This window comes from Maylandia zebra, linkage group LG23 (genome assembly GCF_041146795.1).
Source record: "Maylandia zebra isolate NMK-2024a linkage group LG23, Mzebra_GT3a, whole genome shotgun sequence".
Lineage (NCBI taxonomy): Eukaryota > Metazoa > Chordata > Actinopteri > Cichliformes > Cichlidae > Maylandia > Maylandia zebra.
In genome coordinates, this window is record NC_135188.1 from 39,206,933 (window position 1) to 39,224,335 (window position 17,403).

At 42.3% G+C, this 17,403-nt stretch overlaps 1 protein-coding gene across 1 annotated transcript; it reads right to left on the minus strand.

The window, feature by feature from the left end:
- Positions 1-5,799: 5,799 nt before the first annotated feature.
- Positions 5,800-7,234, minus strand: LOC143415131 (uncharacterized). The gene is made up of 4 exons (XM_076880574.1): positions 7,105-7,234; positions 6,712-6,963; positions 6,061-6,143; positions 5,800-5,889 (listed from the first exon to the last, which is right to left on the minus strand). The coding sequence occupies exons 1-4, from the start codon at positions 7,232-7,234 to the stop codon at positions 5,800-5,802; spliced, it is 555 nt and encodes a 184-aa protein (XP_076736689.1).
- Between the last annotated feature and the right edge of the window lie 10,169 nt (positions 7,235-17,403).

The window sequence follows — 17,403 nt, forward strand, 5'->3', positions numbered from 1 at the left end:
AAGGGCTCAGAGAAGAGCTCGAGAGGATGTGGAGGGTGAAGGTAACGGTGGTCCCCGTGGTAATCGGAGCACTAGGTGCGGTGACTCCCAAGCTAGGCGAGTGGCTCCAGCAGATCCCAGGAACAACATCGGAGATCTCTGTCCAGAAGAGCGCAGTCCTGGGAACAGCTAAGATACTGCGCAGGACCCTCAAGCTGTATATATATATGTGTGTGTATATATATATATATATATTTACATATATATATATATATATATATATATATATATATATTAGGGGTGCAACGATATTCGTATCGATATTGAACCGTTCGATACAGTGCTTTCGGTTCGGTACGCATATGTATCGAACAATACAATTTTTTTCAATTTTTTTTTTTTTTTTTTTTTTGTGTCCCGTTTGGATCTATAGCCATCAGAATTGTTGTCTTGAGGCCAAGAAAGATGCCAAGAGGATTTATTTTAAGTGGATCATCACATTGGTCCATTTGATTGACCTTTATTATAATTATGAATTTATTTTATTTTCAGTTGCAAACGGGACAGACATGACTGTGGGATAGGACAGGGGGAAAGAATGAAAGAAAGAGGGGGAGAGAAAGAAAGAAAACCAAAGGGGAGAAAAAAAAAAAGAACAATACAAAATTTGTAATTTATTCTATCAACTTCTGACGATGCTGTCTGTGTTGAGCATATACTTATTTTCCACCCTGATTTACGAATAAATTCTTTACAAATCCTACCATGTGGATTCATGGATTTATTTTTCACATTCTGTCTCTCACAGTTGAAGTGTACCTCTGGTGCAAATTACTGACCTCTGTCATCATTTTAGGTGGGGGAACTTGCACAATCGGTGGCTGACTAAATACTTTTTTGCCCCACTGTACTTCATGCTCGGAGACGACGAGCACGTTTCCGGTGCTGGCAGTATCTTCCTGTCTGCAGCCGTTAGCGCCGCTAGCACTAGCATTGTTGGAGTCCTTAGCTGCAGCCTCGAAGCGAGCATAGAAAGTGTTCAGGTCGTCTTCCAGAGTCACGGCCGTGTTCGTCATACCGGTTGTTGGTGCTTTATAGTCCGTTATTGTCCTTAGTCCCCGCCACAGGCTCCTAGAGTCACTCTGTTGGAGTTTCGCCTCTTTCACCGCCCTCCGCACGTTATATGACGCGGCTTTGTACGGGTCCATGTCCCCCGTCGTGAGTCCCGTGTTGTAGGCAGCGGTGCGGGATCTCAGAGCGTCGCGGATGGTTTTATCCACCCACGGCTTCTGGTTGGGAAACGTTGTGATAGTCTTTGTCTCCACGGTATTATCCGCTAGTTTCCCGATGAATCCCACAACCGCTTCCGTAAACACGTTGACATCATCATCGGAGCTGTTTCTGAACATGCCCCAGTCTGCGTCATCGAGTGCGTCCTGTAACGCGGCCACCAATTGATCCGTCCAGCGCGTGACCTTCCTCTGAACCGGAACTTCCTGTTTCAGCCTTTGTTTGTATTTTGGCATGAGGAAGATGGCGGCTTGATCAGACTTGCCAAACGGAGGGCGGGATTGTGCCTTGTAGCGTCCTTGACCGTAGTGTAGCAGTGGTCCAGTGTCCTTTCACCTCTGGTGGGGCAGGTGATGTGTTGATAAAAGTTCGGCGCTGCGCGTTTGAGGTTGGCGCTATTAAAGTCCCCCGTCACAATAAGCGCAGCGTCCCGGTGTTGTGTCTGGTGCTGTGTGAGTGCCTCATGCAGCTCGCATAAGGCGGTGACCGTGTCCGCTTGTGGTGGAATATAAACGGCACTTACAATGACCGATGTAAATTCCCGAGGTAGATAAAAAGGACGGCACATGATGGACAGTAGTTCCAGATTTGGTGTGCAGGAGCGTGTGAGAGGAACAACGTTCGCACTGTTGCACCAGTTGTTGTTCACCATTAAACACACGCCGCCTCCCCTTGACTTCCCCGAGTCCCGTGTCCTGTCCATGCGGTGAACCGAGAAGAACTCGGCCGGCTGGATGGCGTGGTCCGGCACCGCTGGGTTCAGCCATGTCTCGGTGAAGCAGAGGAGATTGCAGTCCCGAATGTCTCTCTGGAACTTTACCCTGGCCCTGAGGTCGTCAAGCTTGTTCTCCAGTGACTGGACGTTGGCGAGCAGGATGCTAGGCAGAGGTGTGCGGTGTGCACGAGCTCTCAGCCTGTTCCTGACGCCGGCTCGCTTCCCTCTAGGCCGCCGCCGCTTCCCTTTGTTCTCCCTCAAGATCTCACTCGGCCAGCTTGGATCCGGAGTTAAAAACTTCGAATTGTGAGTACATTGTATACCAATAGAAACAAGAGTGTCACTGTCATACCTAATGTACCCAATGGTGATGATTTTGCCGATTTAGAAACGCTGAAAACTAACTTAAAAAACAAAGACAGAAAAAGTGGTCGGAGCAGTTGTGACTAGTGATGGGTCGTTCGCGAACGAAATGGCTCTGACAGTGTGTTCACACCGAACGCGATGGACGCGAATAAAACGCCCCTAATTTGACGCGTGTACATTCGCGTCTCAACGCGTGTCCAAGAAAAATCCATCAAATATGATATTTTGACGCGCGTGAACTGGAAATGTGGGAGGAATGTGGGAGGGAGTTGTGCCAGACCTGGTTTTGCAAGATGGCAGCTATCGAGCTAGCGCTTGAAGAGAGAGTCTCCCTTCTCTATGTACTGTGGAGAGCAGAGCAGCAGCGTAAAAGACGTCCTCGCCGTACCTGGGTCCATCAAGTCCTCCAGGCGCGTGAGCAGTTTGGTGAGTTTCACCATTTGCTCCAGGAGCTGCGCCTGGATGACGGCAGATTCCAGCGATATCATCGTCTGTCACCCGGCCAGTTTGAGGACCTGCTTTCCCGCGTCGGTCCCAGAATCGCCCGCCTAGACACCAATTACAGGCGCTCAATCCCACCTGCAGAGCGCCTGTCCGTCTGCCTGAGGTTAGTAAAAGTGGTCAATACGGTAGTCCTTTATTGATACCTGTGCTAATATATGCTAAACCATCCATTTATACACTGCTAACATGGATGTGCTATGCCATCAGTAAACGCCGACAGCATTCACTGTTAGCATAGCACATCCATGTTAGCAGTGTATCGTGTATACACTGCTAACATGGATGTGCTATAACAGTGAATGCTGTCGGCGTGTATAAACTATCGTTTATACACTGCTAACATGGATGTGCTATGCTAACAGTGAATGCTGTCGGCGTTTACTGATGGCATAGCACATCCATGTTAGCAGTGTATCGTGTATACACTGCTAACATGGATGTGCTATAACAGTGAATGCTGTCGGCGTGTATAAACTATCGTTTATACACTGCTAACATGGATGTGCTATGCTAACAGTGAATGCTGTCGGCGTTTACTGATGGCATAGCACATCCATGTTAGCAGTGTATCGTTTATACACTGCTAACATGGATGTGCTATGCTAACAGTGAATGCTCTCGGTGTTTACCGATAGCAAACTGGTACTGTTTATAATATTTCTAGTGATACTCAGATGGTCTCATCAAGTCCCGATTTAATTCGATTTATGCTGTTATCAGTGGTTGAATGATAGCATGGCTGTGGTGTCATAGGTATGCTCTCGGTGTTTGCTGATATCAAACTGGTATTAGGACCACTGTGGGTTAATCTTTGTAGTGATACACACTCCTTTTGTTTATTTATACCTGGTTTAATTTCTGGGATAGTTGAATATTTGTATATAATCACTGCAGACTGTTTTAGATTATATCAAATATATATCATGTAATTATCCTTATAATTACAAAATGTTTTATGTAAGATTTATGTTTTGGAATTTGTAATTTTGGAATTTCAATAATGTATTTTGTAACTGCAGTACACATAATACACATTTTAAACAATTTTGTCCAGGTTCCTTGCCACCGGGGACTCCTTCAGGACCATCGCGTTCAGTTTTCGAGTCGGTGTGTCCACGGTGAGCCAGATCATCCCCCAGGTAGCGACGGCCATCTGGGACTGTCTAGTGGACGATTTCATGGCTGTGCCTTCAACTGAAGACTGGCGGTCCATCGCAGAGGGATTCCAGGAGCGCTGGAACTTCCCCCTCTGTTGTGGAGCTCTGGATGGGAAGCACGTCCAGACGAAGGCACCCCCCAACTCAGGATCCATGTTCCACAACTACAAGGGAACTTTCTCCATTGTTCTCCTTGCGGTTGTGGATGCAGAGCATCGCTTCCGTGTCATTGATGTTGGGGGGTACGGGAGGACCAGCGACGGTGGTATTCTGGCCAACTCCACCTTTGGTCAGGCTCTTCGGGCTGGGACTCTCCATCTGCCTCCTGACCAGCCTCTACCTGGTGGAGAACACCGTGGAGCCCAGCCCCATGTCTTTGTGGCTGATGAAGCGTTCCCGCTGCGGCGTGAGCTCATGAGACCTTTCCCTGGACGCCTCCTCCCTTTAGAGAAGAGGATCTTTAACTATCGCCTTTCCAGGGCCAGGATGATAGTGGAGAGTGCCTTCGGTATCCTCTCCTCACAGTGGAGGTTGTATCGGCGTGCCATGGAGCTCCGTCCTGAAATTGCGGAGAAGTGTGTGAAGGCAACATGTGTTCTCCACAATTTTCTGCGCTGTGTGGACGAGAGAGGGGCACCTGCTGTGAGGGGTGTGGCACCTGCTGTGGTGGAGCCGTTGCAAGGCCTGGGTCGTGTAGCAGCAAACAACTCCTCCAGAGAGGCTGTCCTGGTGAGGGAGAAGTTCATGGCCCACTTCTCGGCAGAGGGAGCTGTGTCTTGGCAACCAAAGGAGTAGCCTGTTTGAAGTCTGAGTGACTTCCCCACAACGGCTCTTTTAAGAGCCACCCACAAACCCCTAAAGAGTGTTCCTGTCTTTTTAAAATTTTCTTAATAAATGGATCTCTACTCCAAAATAACCTAACCTCTCTTTATTCTCTTAAGTAACTTGTCTTCACTATGTTCCTATAACCAGTGTGATGCAAAAGTTTGAGCAACCTTATTAATAGTCATTATTTTCCTGTATGAATCGGTTACAGTAAAAAATGTCAATTACATATATCATATAGGAGACACACACATTGATATACACTACATATTTATGTTATTTCTCTTTTTATGTGTTGCCAATATATGCACCTGCTTTATTTAGTGTAAAGTTATTGCACACTTTCTGTAAATCCAGTGAACTGCATTTCACTTCTCAAATATCACTGTGTGTGTCTCCTATATGATGTATTTAACTGACAATTTAAATTGTGACAAATAACGATTTGTACAGGACAATGATGGCTATTAACAAGGTTGCCCAAACTTTTGCATCCCACTGTATCAGTATATTTTGTCATTAGTATAATATGAAATAAATTCTACTTGTGTCAAGTCGGGTGCCAATATTTGCTGTGTAGTAGAACAGAGACATTTGTCATTATAAATGTTTATTTGATAAAATATATAAATTCAGTAATAAAAAGATTCAACATAAATATATGAAATTTAACTATTTACAGAGAGAAAGGAATAAAAAGGACCCAGCTTGGAGTGGAAGAGCCTCAGGGGAGAAGGAGGAGGAAAATAAGAGCATTGTTTCTGCCCTGCAGAGCTGCTGCCTCATCAGAAAACTACTGATCATTAGGGTCCAATGTTTCCAAATTTAGCACAGCTGTGCTGTTGTCAAAAACTAATTTATGAATTTGGAATTTCACGAATTCTCGTGTCTGAGGCGGCATGCTCTCCAGAGCAGGAACAAGGCCGAGGAGGAAATGCTCTGTTGCAGACGGGCGTGGCTTCTTTAGGGACTCCAGGATAGCCAGCTCCACCGCCGATGGACCATCCTGGGACCCTTCCCTCGACCGCCTTCGAGCTCTCCTCCTCTGTGGGCCTGTAAAAAACAGAACAAAACACCACAAAGAAATGAGAAGGCTGCTACTAGATTGTCATTTTCAAAATTGAAAAAAACCAGGATATGAACAGATTGGTTGTAGATATTTAGTAAAGGTGATCACAAGGGAATCCAAGCAAGTAAAAAGCTATCAGTGCTTGATGTTCATACCTGTGGGTGCAGCAGCAGGAGCTGAGGGACTGGGGAGTCAGGAGAAGCAACAGGGGATGACTCTGCTGCATGATAACTTGACTCTATCAAGACAATATTAAATGTTAACAGGTTGAAGACAATAGTCATAGAGAATATTATATTATTATATACTTATTATTATATACAGTGGTCTCCCATTTATTGCAGCACATGAACAGTAGTCACAGTTCTCACAAGTTGATTCTCAAAGTGCAAACCTTTGTCGATTTTAAAACGTAAAAGTATTATGCCGCGCTTTTTCTCCGTCTGCGGCGCCACTTTTGTGCGCCTTTTTTGCTCCCGGTGCAGGTGTCTATTTCCGAATGAGGGTCATAGTTATGAGTGTTTTTGTGCTGTTTTTTTCTATTTGAAGTGATGGTTATCAAAACCAAACATGATAAGTTTGGCAAGCGCAGGAGACACGACACGGAGGAGATTTGTCATTTGGGCTGCAGAATGCAATGCGCATTGTTGAAAGCTGTACGGTGCAATAAAAAAAATCAGCGAAAAGGCGAGGCAGTGACGGATGAACAGCGGGACTACTTTATACTGTTTATTAATAAACAAAATATATTCCTGTATGACAACACGCATAAATTAACTGCCTACATTAATTAATTGTAAACATACCTTCTGACTGACACTCCCCTGCTGCCTCTTCGGGCTGTCCCTGGTCCTCGGGGGAGAAGTTCTCCACGGTCCGCACCATATTACCGCTGGTCTCCCGCGGGGTGAGGAAGGGGTCCAGAAACCCCATGACCGCGAAGAACTTCCATCTCCTCCCCGATCCTGCTGCAGACCCACTCCTCTTCTCCTTCTCTGACCTCTTCTCCTTATTATAGGTGTCCCTGAGGCTCTTCCACTTTCTCCTGCAGATGTCCTCTGAATAAATGCATTATCTGGTTAGCGGAAAGGTATTTGTACAACAGTGGGAAAATCGCGGGACAGTAGGCGCGCTTGCTAGCTTTTGCACGGCTTCATCGGGTCAGTCTGAAAATTAAAAAGAAGAAGGAATGAACTTACCAGGTTGCCCGATCTCCTCACTTATGTGTCTCCAAGCTAGGTCCTTTTTATTCCTGTCTCGGTAGAAATAGGAGCTGGCATCGTATAGCTCGGGGTGGTTAGCCACGGCGCTGATCAGCTTTTCCTCCATACTGAATGAAGAATGAAGGGCTTTGGGTGGATCTGCCCCTTTGACCTAGGTCAGAGCCACGTCACCAGGCTCCTGATTGGTTGTCGCGGCGCGATTTGACGCTGGAGTTCAGATTTTTCCAACTCGAGCGGTAGACGCGAAACGCGCGTATGCACAAAGTGCAACACAAAAACTCACGCGCGTGGTTTTATTCGCGTGTCAAACGCGCCAGACGCGCTACACTGACGCGCGTTTCACGCGTTTTGGCGTTTTCGCGACGCAAATCTGCTTCCGAATTTTCGCGGGACCCGCAATCGCGCGTCATCGCGCCTTTCCATTGACTTTACATGTAAACCTGACGCTCTATTCGCGTCCATCGCGTTCTGTGTGAACACACCGTTAGAGCCGGCTCTTTGACGTGAACGACGCGAGCCGGCTTCTTATCGCGAGCCGTCACGTGGGTTTTTTTTTTTCTCTCTCACCCTCTCTCTCTCTCTCGCACTTTTTTTCCGCTTCACTCTGCACGTGAGCCTTGTGCTTTACGCTGGGCAGAGGGGGGAGGGGCGGTAGTTACACTCAGTAGCACAGGAACAGAGCCAGAGAGAGAGAAAGAGAGGCAGGGACAACAACATTAGAAAGGTATAGTAATCATCCACAACTATTTTCGGTTGCAGATGATAAAGGATTCAGAAAGTTTATTCGTGCGGGCCCATATGACAGAGAATATGCATCTTCTTTATGTTTTCATATTTTAATTTATATTTAATTGTGTTGTGGTTTGCAGTGTTTTGTGTTGTTTTCACTTTAAATTTGTAAAAGGAAAAAGCTGAAAATTTAAATAGTTAAAAGTTGAAATGTGAATAGTTGATTTTTGTATTATATGATTTATTTATTACATTTTATGTGGAGTGAATAAATAAAAGTATATTTATGGTGGCCCCTAGAGACGAAGCACATATAAACTTCAAATCACGTACGAACTCTGAAGCATGTACAAACTCCAAAAGACGTAAAAACACGTACAAACTCCAAAACACGTAAAAACTCCAAAACACGTAAAAACTCATAAGCACGTAAAAACTTAGAAGCATATAAAAACTCAAAACACATACAAAAGACAACAGAAGTGCTCCAGGATGCTGGGCGCAGTGTTGAGCTTTTGTTATCTTGTGGCTACACAAGCCAGCAAGTACCAACGACCGGATTTGATGTGTGGTAGTAACAGGTAAATGAACTTTTTTTTAAATTATTTGAATATATATGAGTGCTTGTGTATGAATACACAAACAATACATACATGCTTTCAATTGTGTAATTTAAGTGATCTAGTAGCTTTGCTTTGGAAGTTCAGTTCATGCTAGAAATGTGTTTTGGAGTTTGTACGTGTTTTGTCTCTAGGTGCCACCGCATATATTTATATATAAACATATATAAATAAAACCACTTTTTGTACGTTAGTAATTCCTTTTGTGCATAATTTTATATTATTGTTAATAATAAATTAATTAAAGCAACAAAACAATCTGAAGAGCCGGTTCGAAGCCGAAAGAGCCGGCTCTTTTTAGTGAGCCGAACCGAAAGAGCCGGATCTCCAAAAAGAGCCGGAAATCCCATCACTAGTTGTGACGGCAGCCGACCTCACCGGCGCCATCTTAATCTTAGAAGTAGTTTCGTTACTCTGGGCCAGATTCGCTAAACAGGGCAAAATGGCACAACAACTCCAAAGGGTTAGTTTTAAAAAGTTTTTTTTTTTAAACACAGACACAGGTTGTTTTTTTTTTCAATATCAAGCACAAAAATATAAAGTATAGGCTACAGTTCTTTGCCATTAAATATGAATCCATTTAGCAAATGTTCGTAAATGACTTTGGAAAGGGACTCCCATAAATAAAAAGCAGGGTCACCTCTTACACACAATTTGTCATTATTATCTCATGTAAACACTGACGGTACTTTAAAAAATGAAAAATTAAATTAGTTGACATAAATCAGTTTGCACTGGTAGAACTTGTTAGTAAATCTGGCCTTAAAATTTAACATTGGTGTGATCGGTCTGAAAACAGTTTTAATGTTTTAAGGTAAAGACTGGTAACCCCACAATCTGACTAGATTGTATGACTAACACTGAAATAAAAAACAGCGAAAGTGTGTCATAGTTGAAGGTAATGGCAACTTATTGATTAGATCAAAGCACTCATTACATAATCATTATTTCCGGATTTGTGGACTGTAAAGAAAAAAGTCCATCAGTGAAGGTGACACTAAAGGGAAATACTAGTAACATACTGACATTTTTAAAGTGTAAACAAGTGTGAAATACCACACTCTATGCTAATTTTATGAATTTATGAATAAATATGCTGCTTTGCATTAGCAGAACAAAGGCGGCTCTTTCATCACTTAGTCAGGGTATTTAAGGTTTTAGCTTCTCCGAGAGGAGACTTGAGGTCCAGCCTGAGAAGAGGTGCAGGATAGATTCTGTTTATCTAACTCAGCAGGTGAAGATAGGTGCCCTCGTTAAATAATCATGACCTTTAGGACATGATTTAATATTAATTGCATTAAAAATGAATAGGCTTTGCCTGAAATCTGAAAATGTCTGCACTTTACAATCCATCTCTGAGTGAGGGGGGAAAAGGCTTTAAAGAAAGTCTGAAAGCGCCAATGCCCTTCTCACCCCAGGCCCTTAAAAGTGCCTCAGTCAAGAGAACAAACTGCTCTTCTGAGACGTAAACACCAAGGTACATCGGCCCTGTTTGCATCTGCGGCACTCCATCACCCATCACTGTCTGGGCCTTCCCTTCAGTCTTTAAATCTGGAGCGACAGGGTGTCACAGGAAAAACCCATTGAGCACGCTGCGAGATGATGGCTTCATGCCCTTCTCCATCACACCTTTGTTCCATCCTCTTCTTCGAGCCATGACAAGGTAGGGGACGAGTTATCACACCCGTCAGCTTTATGAGTCCCTGTCTGCCAGTGCCGCGGTAATAAAGTCAGTGTGCTGCTTCTTCAAAATGGGGTGAGTCAGAGCAAGTGATGGGAAATTGGTCAGCGGAGTGTCGTTGAGGGGCAAAAAAAAAAGTACATTCTGTGCCATTGGCTTCTTTGGATGCATTGTTGGTTTGATTAATAATATGAGGGAAAAAAACCATCATTCCTTCAGAGTATTTTCTACCTGAGAACCCAGCCATAAAAGGCCCAAAATAGCCCCGAACCCTCCAAAGCTCAATGAGAAGAGAATTTATACTTATTAAAGCAAAAACTGCTGCAGAAATCTAGTGTTTGCACCTGGATAATAACACATCAACAAACTCTACGTTTTACAGTGACTCTAAAATAGATCCACAAGCACGTACCTGTCAGTCATAGACCAAAATCTCCATGCTGGCTCGTCTAGGATCAAAGTTCATGGACGTTATTTTTCATTTTGACAGCTTAAAATGGCCCCAAAGAGAATCCCTTCATTTCAGCAGCACTTTTTTTTGCCTTCTTTTTTTGAGAGACATGTTAGACTCTACACGCCCGCTGTGCACCGCGAGGAGTAGTAATTGCGTGAGCAGTAATTGCGCTCTCTGCATCTGTTAGGGAGAATAAGGGCCATCCCTGGGTCGGATGCATTTAGCCAGGGAGAGCACACGTGAACACCAGGTTCAATGGATGTATACAACATATAGAGGGTATGAGAAACTCAAAGCAGACTAAATCTTTCATACTGATATTAAGTCAGTAATTATCGGTGATAACTGGGGTTTTTTACGGCTCTGTAAGTTGCTTCTGACAGTGCTCCCAATGTATTGAATGGCCAATTTGGGTTTTTTGGGTTTTTTTTTGCCTTTTAGCCCACCTCTGCCAAGAGTTCATTGAGAGGGTAGTTTGTCAAAAGCATTGCATTAATTGTTAAACTTGCAGGGGGGTTGTGCACCTGGAAATGAGGTCATTTATATTACCCGTCATTCTACTTTTTGAAGAAAAAAAAGGAAAGATAAAGCTGGCTCGGAAATTACTGCAGTGCAGTGATATTACATCACATAGCAACAAGAGCTATTCCAGGTTTCATTTACTTTTCAAATTTCTCTTTTCACTTCAGTTTGGTTTTAGTTTCCAGACAGGGTTTGCTTATTTTTGTTTTAATTTAGTTTGTGTGGATTAAAAATGCTTAGTTTCTAACTTTTAATTACTTTCACTGCTTTGATAGCTAATAATATGGGTGATATTTTGAAGAGAAAGATTTAAGATGTTCAGAACAAATAATAAAATACAAACACTTACTTTGCACTCATAAAAACATCCCAGTGTCAGACCAATATGTATGCACCGATGCCATTTCATGCTTGTTTCTCACAGATCATAGGAGATAAAGTCAAAACATTAACCCAGTTTTTCTATTATCTTCCACTTCCATCAGAGACACTGGACAGGATGTTGTCTATCACAAGTCTGACACAGATGTCTTTGGACTGTGGGAGGAAGTCAAAGTACCTGGTGATAACTCAGGTAGACATGAGGAGAATACAAAACGGTTGGTGGATTCAAATCCAGGACCGTTTTAAGCTGACCACTGTGCTGCCCAGAGAACGCTATTTATTCAAGTCACTGAAGTGAATCTCTCTACCTTATTTGTGGGTGGGTGCTTTTCTTGTGTGATTATTGTATAGCAGCCTACCAATAACGTGTAGTTCCTGGCTGCCTGTGAAGTTGGTTGCTAAAGTCCTACTCATGGAAACCTAAAGAGCAGTCAGTGATCTGGCTAGCAACCACTGGTCACTTGGGAAAAACAATTGTCCTCCTCTACTATTTGGCAAGCAGGAGGCTGTGGCTCCTGGCAGTTTCTTGGTAAAACCGCTCGTAAAGACGTCCTTGCAGTTACTTTGGTACACTAGCATTTCCATTTTCGCCTACAGTTACTAATTACACTCTTTTGTGGACGCAGACAGTTTAAGGCATGACAGCTGAGTACTTATTCCTGTTATACTTCTTTGAAGTCAGTTCCCGGTGGTGCGTGCATCACTCTATTACAATTCTTTGCAGTTACAAGAAACTGGCAGTTTTGCAAGTGTCCACCAACTGCTCATTGAGAGGTAGTGAAACTGTGAAAAGTGTGATGCAAAAGAAAAGCATTCTCCCACTTGTCTGCAAACACTTGCCAAGTATTTGACAAGTTGGTGTCTCCTATGCAAACCGTAGGCAACCGAGCCAATCTGCTCTGACAAAAGCAATTGCAAGAAGACCTTTGGTGCAGCACCCTCATTGTGAAAGCTTTACCTCGTGACAACCAGCACACTCCAAGAACCAATCACTTACTCATTTCTGTCAAGGAGTTGCCAACTGGTTGCTAGGTCCTAACAAAGCTAACTAGAGTTAAAATTACCCAGAGAACAGCTTTGCACTCTACCCTCTTGTGCAGAAATTGTCATATTTTTGGCTCTAACTAAACCAAGATAGCTGGCACCAAAATGCTCTTCCACAAACCAACAGATTTTTTTGACTGGAAAAAGCAGATCTAAGATGTTACCTATAAATCTTGCTCATGTTTAGATTAAATGTGAGCAATTAATCGACAGATGAATGAATGATAAGAATAATAACCTCTTGCACCCTGAAACCACTAAATAAGAAGCCTGTTCTATCAAACTCTCCAAGCTTAAATAAAAATATGCTCTAAAACGTAATCTTTCTCCAGCTGCAAGACAGTTCAGTGTTTCTGACAGTTGAATCTCTCTCCCCAAAATAGAAGGCTCAAGTCTGTCATGCTGTCAAAATATCCATCCTGCCAGAGTGTTACTGACAGATTAGGACGCTGCATTTACATAACTGTCACCTTCTGTGTCCAGGAAAGAAGGGGGAAAAAAACCACAAATTCCTCACTCGCTGTTTCACTATGAGTTTCTAATTTATTCGATCGGGCAATTGCATTTATATAGTTTTTTAAGAAAAACAGAATCATTACGGCAAGCCACAATAATGGCACGCATATTGTCTTTGATATTGTTACAGTATGATTCATCTATTGTGAAAGGTGAATGGATTCCAAATGCCACGGGCAGTGCATGCTACATTTGAGGGAACTGGAACAGCATCTAACACAATGGACCCAGCTGACTGGATCGGTTAGTCCATATCAGTTTTTGATGAAGCGAGACTGAAAAGCCACTGGTGGTCATTTATGTTAGTTTGCTTTTGGAAGGGGGGGTTTAGTATTTGGAAGCAATCTTTTTTACTTCTTTCTTTCTTGTGCTGAGTTGAGATTGAAGAGGCCACAGTTGGTTTCGGTACCGACTGCAGAATTTCAGTAGGATGTATATTTCAACCCGATTTGTCAAAGCAAGCAGACAGAGGTGCAGTTTGTACTTAAGTGACTTAATGTCAGTGCTTTGACATCTCTCCTTACTTTCTTCGAATCCTCTTTGCCTGTTCAAAGAAACTAAGGCTGCACGCTGAGCGGGAACCTGCTGGACTGATGCTCAAACTCTTCCACTATTTCCACTTCACAGTAAGATATCGTACATTAGTGATAACAGCCAACCGGGGCAGCTGTCCCTTCGATAGTAGCACCCCGGGGTAGCTTTGACGAGTGAGGGTGACCACTAAGGTCAATAGAAATGGCACATGTTGCTGGAAATGGTCCATGAAAGCTCTTTCTGACATGACAGGGTAGCCCTCCATTCTTGCCAACAGACGTTTTTTTGCTTTCATAGCGCTTCCCCGTGGTGCCTGTCACAGACGAGGTCAATACACTCCGCTTTAGTAAAAGCAGAACTCTAAAATGATACGCGATCTGGATAGGTTACAAAAATGCCATCTCCAATTTTGGCTTATCTTTTGACAAATCTAATCTGGAACTGCCTAACGCACAAGTAAAAACTGCTTTATAAAAAAGCAAAAGACACACACGCACAGAAAACCCAAACTTTAGGTTAATCGACTTCATTACAGACAATGTCCATATTTGGTGTTGCATTGGAAACAAGGCTACTGCGATCTGGCACGTCTCCATGCCCCTTCCTTGCACTCCTTCAAGGAGGAGTATAGCACATATGGCCCCCTGGGCGGTATGGATGGGTCGCTGCAATCAGAGTGGGAGGACATGAGCAAAAGAAGTATCCCATCTGTCATGATGTCCTCTCTCTAAAATGGATTAATAACGGTCGAGAGGAGAAAAGCGAGCAGAATAAAAGCATCAAAATTATCTCCCACTGAGTGCGGGAATTCACAGTGTGCATGATAGTTTCAGATATCCTTTTTTTTTTTTTTTCATAGTGTGGCAGTCAGTGCTTCGTTTTGTAAAACTTGTTTGTAATCTTTTAAATGCATAACTAGGCATTAGTCAGCCAGGAGGGTCCGACAGGCCGCAGTGGGAAATGATTGTGAAATACAGTCTCGTACCGACACTGCAACACAGCACGATGATATCATTTGATGGCCTCGTGATGTGTGAAGCACACACCTGAGTCTTGTCCAAGTCATGCCAGGATGTTTTAAAGGCAGGAAGCCTTCACTGCAGATTCCCATCACTGTAAGTCCAGCCTTGTATGACAGCAGACATCATATTAGAATCTAATAACAAACTGCAGTATGTATGTATTTGTAAGTTTCCATTTACAGTTTTACAGTAGAGCTATAGTGCTCATTTCCACCTTTTTTTCCCTCTTTGCTTGGACTCCACTTGAATGATTCACAGTTCATTTAAAGTGTAAAGAACTAATACATTTAATTTTTTAACAGCAGAAACAGTCTGGCTGAATTTCAGTCCTGACTTGAGTGTTTAGGCTAAAAATGTGTCAAATGCAGCTTTAATATTGTATCATGTGTAGTGAATGTTGTTGTTTTTTGGTTTTTATCTCATTTTGGTTTCAGGAAAAGTTTGTCGCTTGTCAAAAGATGGGTGCATATCAGACTTTTAGATGAGCTATCTAAAATTTATATGACTGCTGCAATTCAAACCTGCATCTGAGAAAAGATACCAGTGGCTTCAGAGCTGATGATACACAACTCTTAGATTTTCGTTTTAAAAACGTGCTATTGGACTCCAGCCCTAATTTGCATTTGAACATCTTATGCTCATCTCCAACACACCCCTGCAAACATGGAGCTTTCCAACAACTTTGGCCTCTTCCATCCATATTTGTTATGGCCAAAGCAAAGTTTCAACACACTAAGACAATGTATGCGTTATATTTTTCAATTTATGTTACATTACAGTATGTCAATCAAATTGTATGTTTGGGTGTTATGTAATCTTGCTGTATTATTAAGAAAAATGCTATTTTATCTTTGGGATTGTTGAATCAACTAAGGAAATGGGAGAAGTCGCTGAACTCAAATTGAGTGAAAAAGCAGCCAATGTCCAAAGAAAAGTTTTGAAGATGTTTCAGAAAGCCTGTAAAACAGTTGCTCAAGAGTATGGCTCCCTGAAAGCAAAAAATAAAGAAATCAGGGGTGGCTCAAGACTTATGCACACTGTACGAGGTTTAAATCATATTAATTAGATTTTTTTCTTAAAGTGAAAAGTAGGTTGGTGGCACAATTAAAGTTTATAAGAATAGAAAGAAGTAGAAACGTATGTTTAAAGCAGTTATAGTTATGCTGATAAGGACATTTTTTACAAAGTAATGAAAATGTGTAGTAAGAGATTGGAAAGAAAAACACTTAAGTGGAGCGCTAAAGCACTCACACAGCTCTTCAGGGATCTGCTGCTGTTGTTGTTGTTGTTGTCATGTACAAAAAAGTATCTCCAACAGTAAAAGCCATACAGAGAAAGTAAACCGGTGGCTCCAAAGTCCATGAAAAAATTAAATGAGTACAGAAATCTTGTACCTCCTTGACCTTTTGGAACTTTATAAAACTGGCCTGGCAAATAGTGCTGCAGAAGTGTAAAAGAAATATTTTCCATACCGAGCATTAAAATGAACTTGTGCATGCAACAGTTTCCAAAAAGAAAAAAGAAATGAAAGAGAGGACAAGGGCAACATGAGATTTAAAAGGTTGGGTAGTGCTCAAAGGAACATCTGGTAGAACAGCTTACAATTAGTTAGATTAGTCAGAAACATGATTGGATATAAAGAAGAGAATCCCAAAGAGTAAAAACATTTGGCACATTGTGAATTAAAAAGAAATACGACAAAGTAAGCTCAAAGCTGTTAAGCAGATGAAATTCTTGCCAAACAAAAATGAGAAAACTTTTTATACTTCACCAGTGGGTCTCGTCCTCATGCTCAGTGTTGGTAAAAGTGGTGATGCAACATGGTGGTGAACATCAATCCTCCGACTTGTTTGCAACTTGGCTCTGGAATTATTTCAAAGTGAGCTTTTTTTTCTCTCTGAAAAGACAACAAAGTGTATCAGCTTTAACTTTTAATCAGTTGTTAAACCATATATTTTAAATGTTTTTAAAGGATCTGCATAACAGTAACCCCAAAATGCCTTTTTGGAATTGCGCTGTTGTGTTCAGGTGACTAATTCTGAGAATCTGAACAGGTGAGTCTGACGTCAAAAAGCAAACCTCAACAGCTACAGTTGGGTCGATAAGTTTTTGGATGATCACATCATTTTTGTGGTTTTGCCACAAAAATCGTTTAAACCAAACAATCAAGACTTTCACTTTTAATTCAAGGGGTTTCACAAAAGTATTGCATGAAGTGTTAACTGACTGAAATACCTTAGAGCCAGTTTTATACACAGTTCCCCCATTGCAGTCGCTCAAAAGTAACTGTACAAGCTACCATAATATCTAATATACTTACCCAAGTATCATACAGACCACCTGGAGTTATTTTGTAATTTTGGCTTTCAACTTACAAATGAAATCTTTTGGGAACCAACTGAATTTTCACTCTTGCCCTGAATGGTTTAGGAGTTATGGTAATGTGAAGGAGACATGGTAACATCTAGCAGAGCTGATTTTACTGTGTTCGGTTTGTTCACTGTACACCAACTAACCCAGTAAAGCTCTTCTTCTCTTTAAAACCATTTAAAATTTGTCTCTACCACAAACTGTAACTGAGTTCCGGTCATTGAAATGGCACCTGTATAATGGGTCCACCATCCAGGCTGATGGTTAAAAAGTAAAAGTTTTTTCTTCAGTAACTGAAAAGCATGCTCTGTTGGATAAAGATGACTGACTGACTTGGCCATTGAAAAGTCTGCCACTTCTTTGCCTTGAGAAACTCTTGGCTCTTTGCAGTATGCTTTG

What these genes read in the sequence shown, in the direction of transcription:
- LOC143415131 (XM_076880574.1), bottom strand. Translation starts at nt 7,234, where the DNA reads ATGGAGGAAAAGCTGATCAGCGCCGTGGCTAACCACCCCGAGCTATAC. An exon ending in TGAGGAGATCGGGCAACCTG is followed by an intron (nt 6,964 to 7,104) that starts GTAAGTTCATTC and finishes GCATTTATTCAG; the next exon opens with AGGACATCTGCAGGAGAAAG. An exon ending in AGGGGAGTGTCAGTCAGAAG is followed by an intron (nt 6,144 to 6,711) that starts GTATGTTTACAA and finishes TTGTCTTGATAG; the next exon opens with AGTCAAGTTATCATGCAGCA.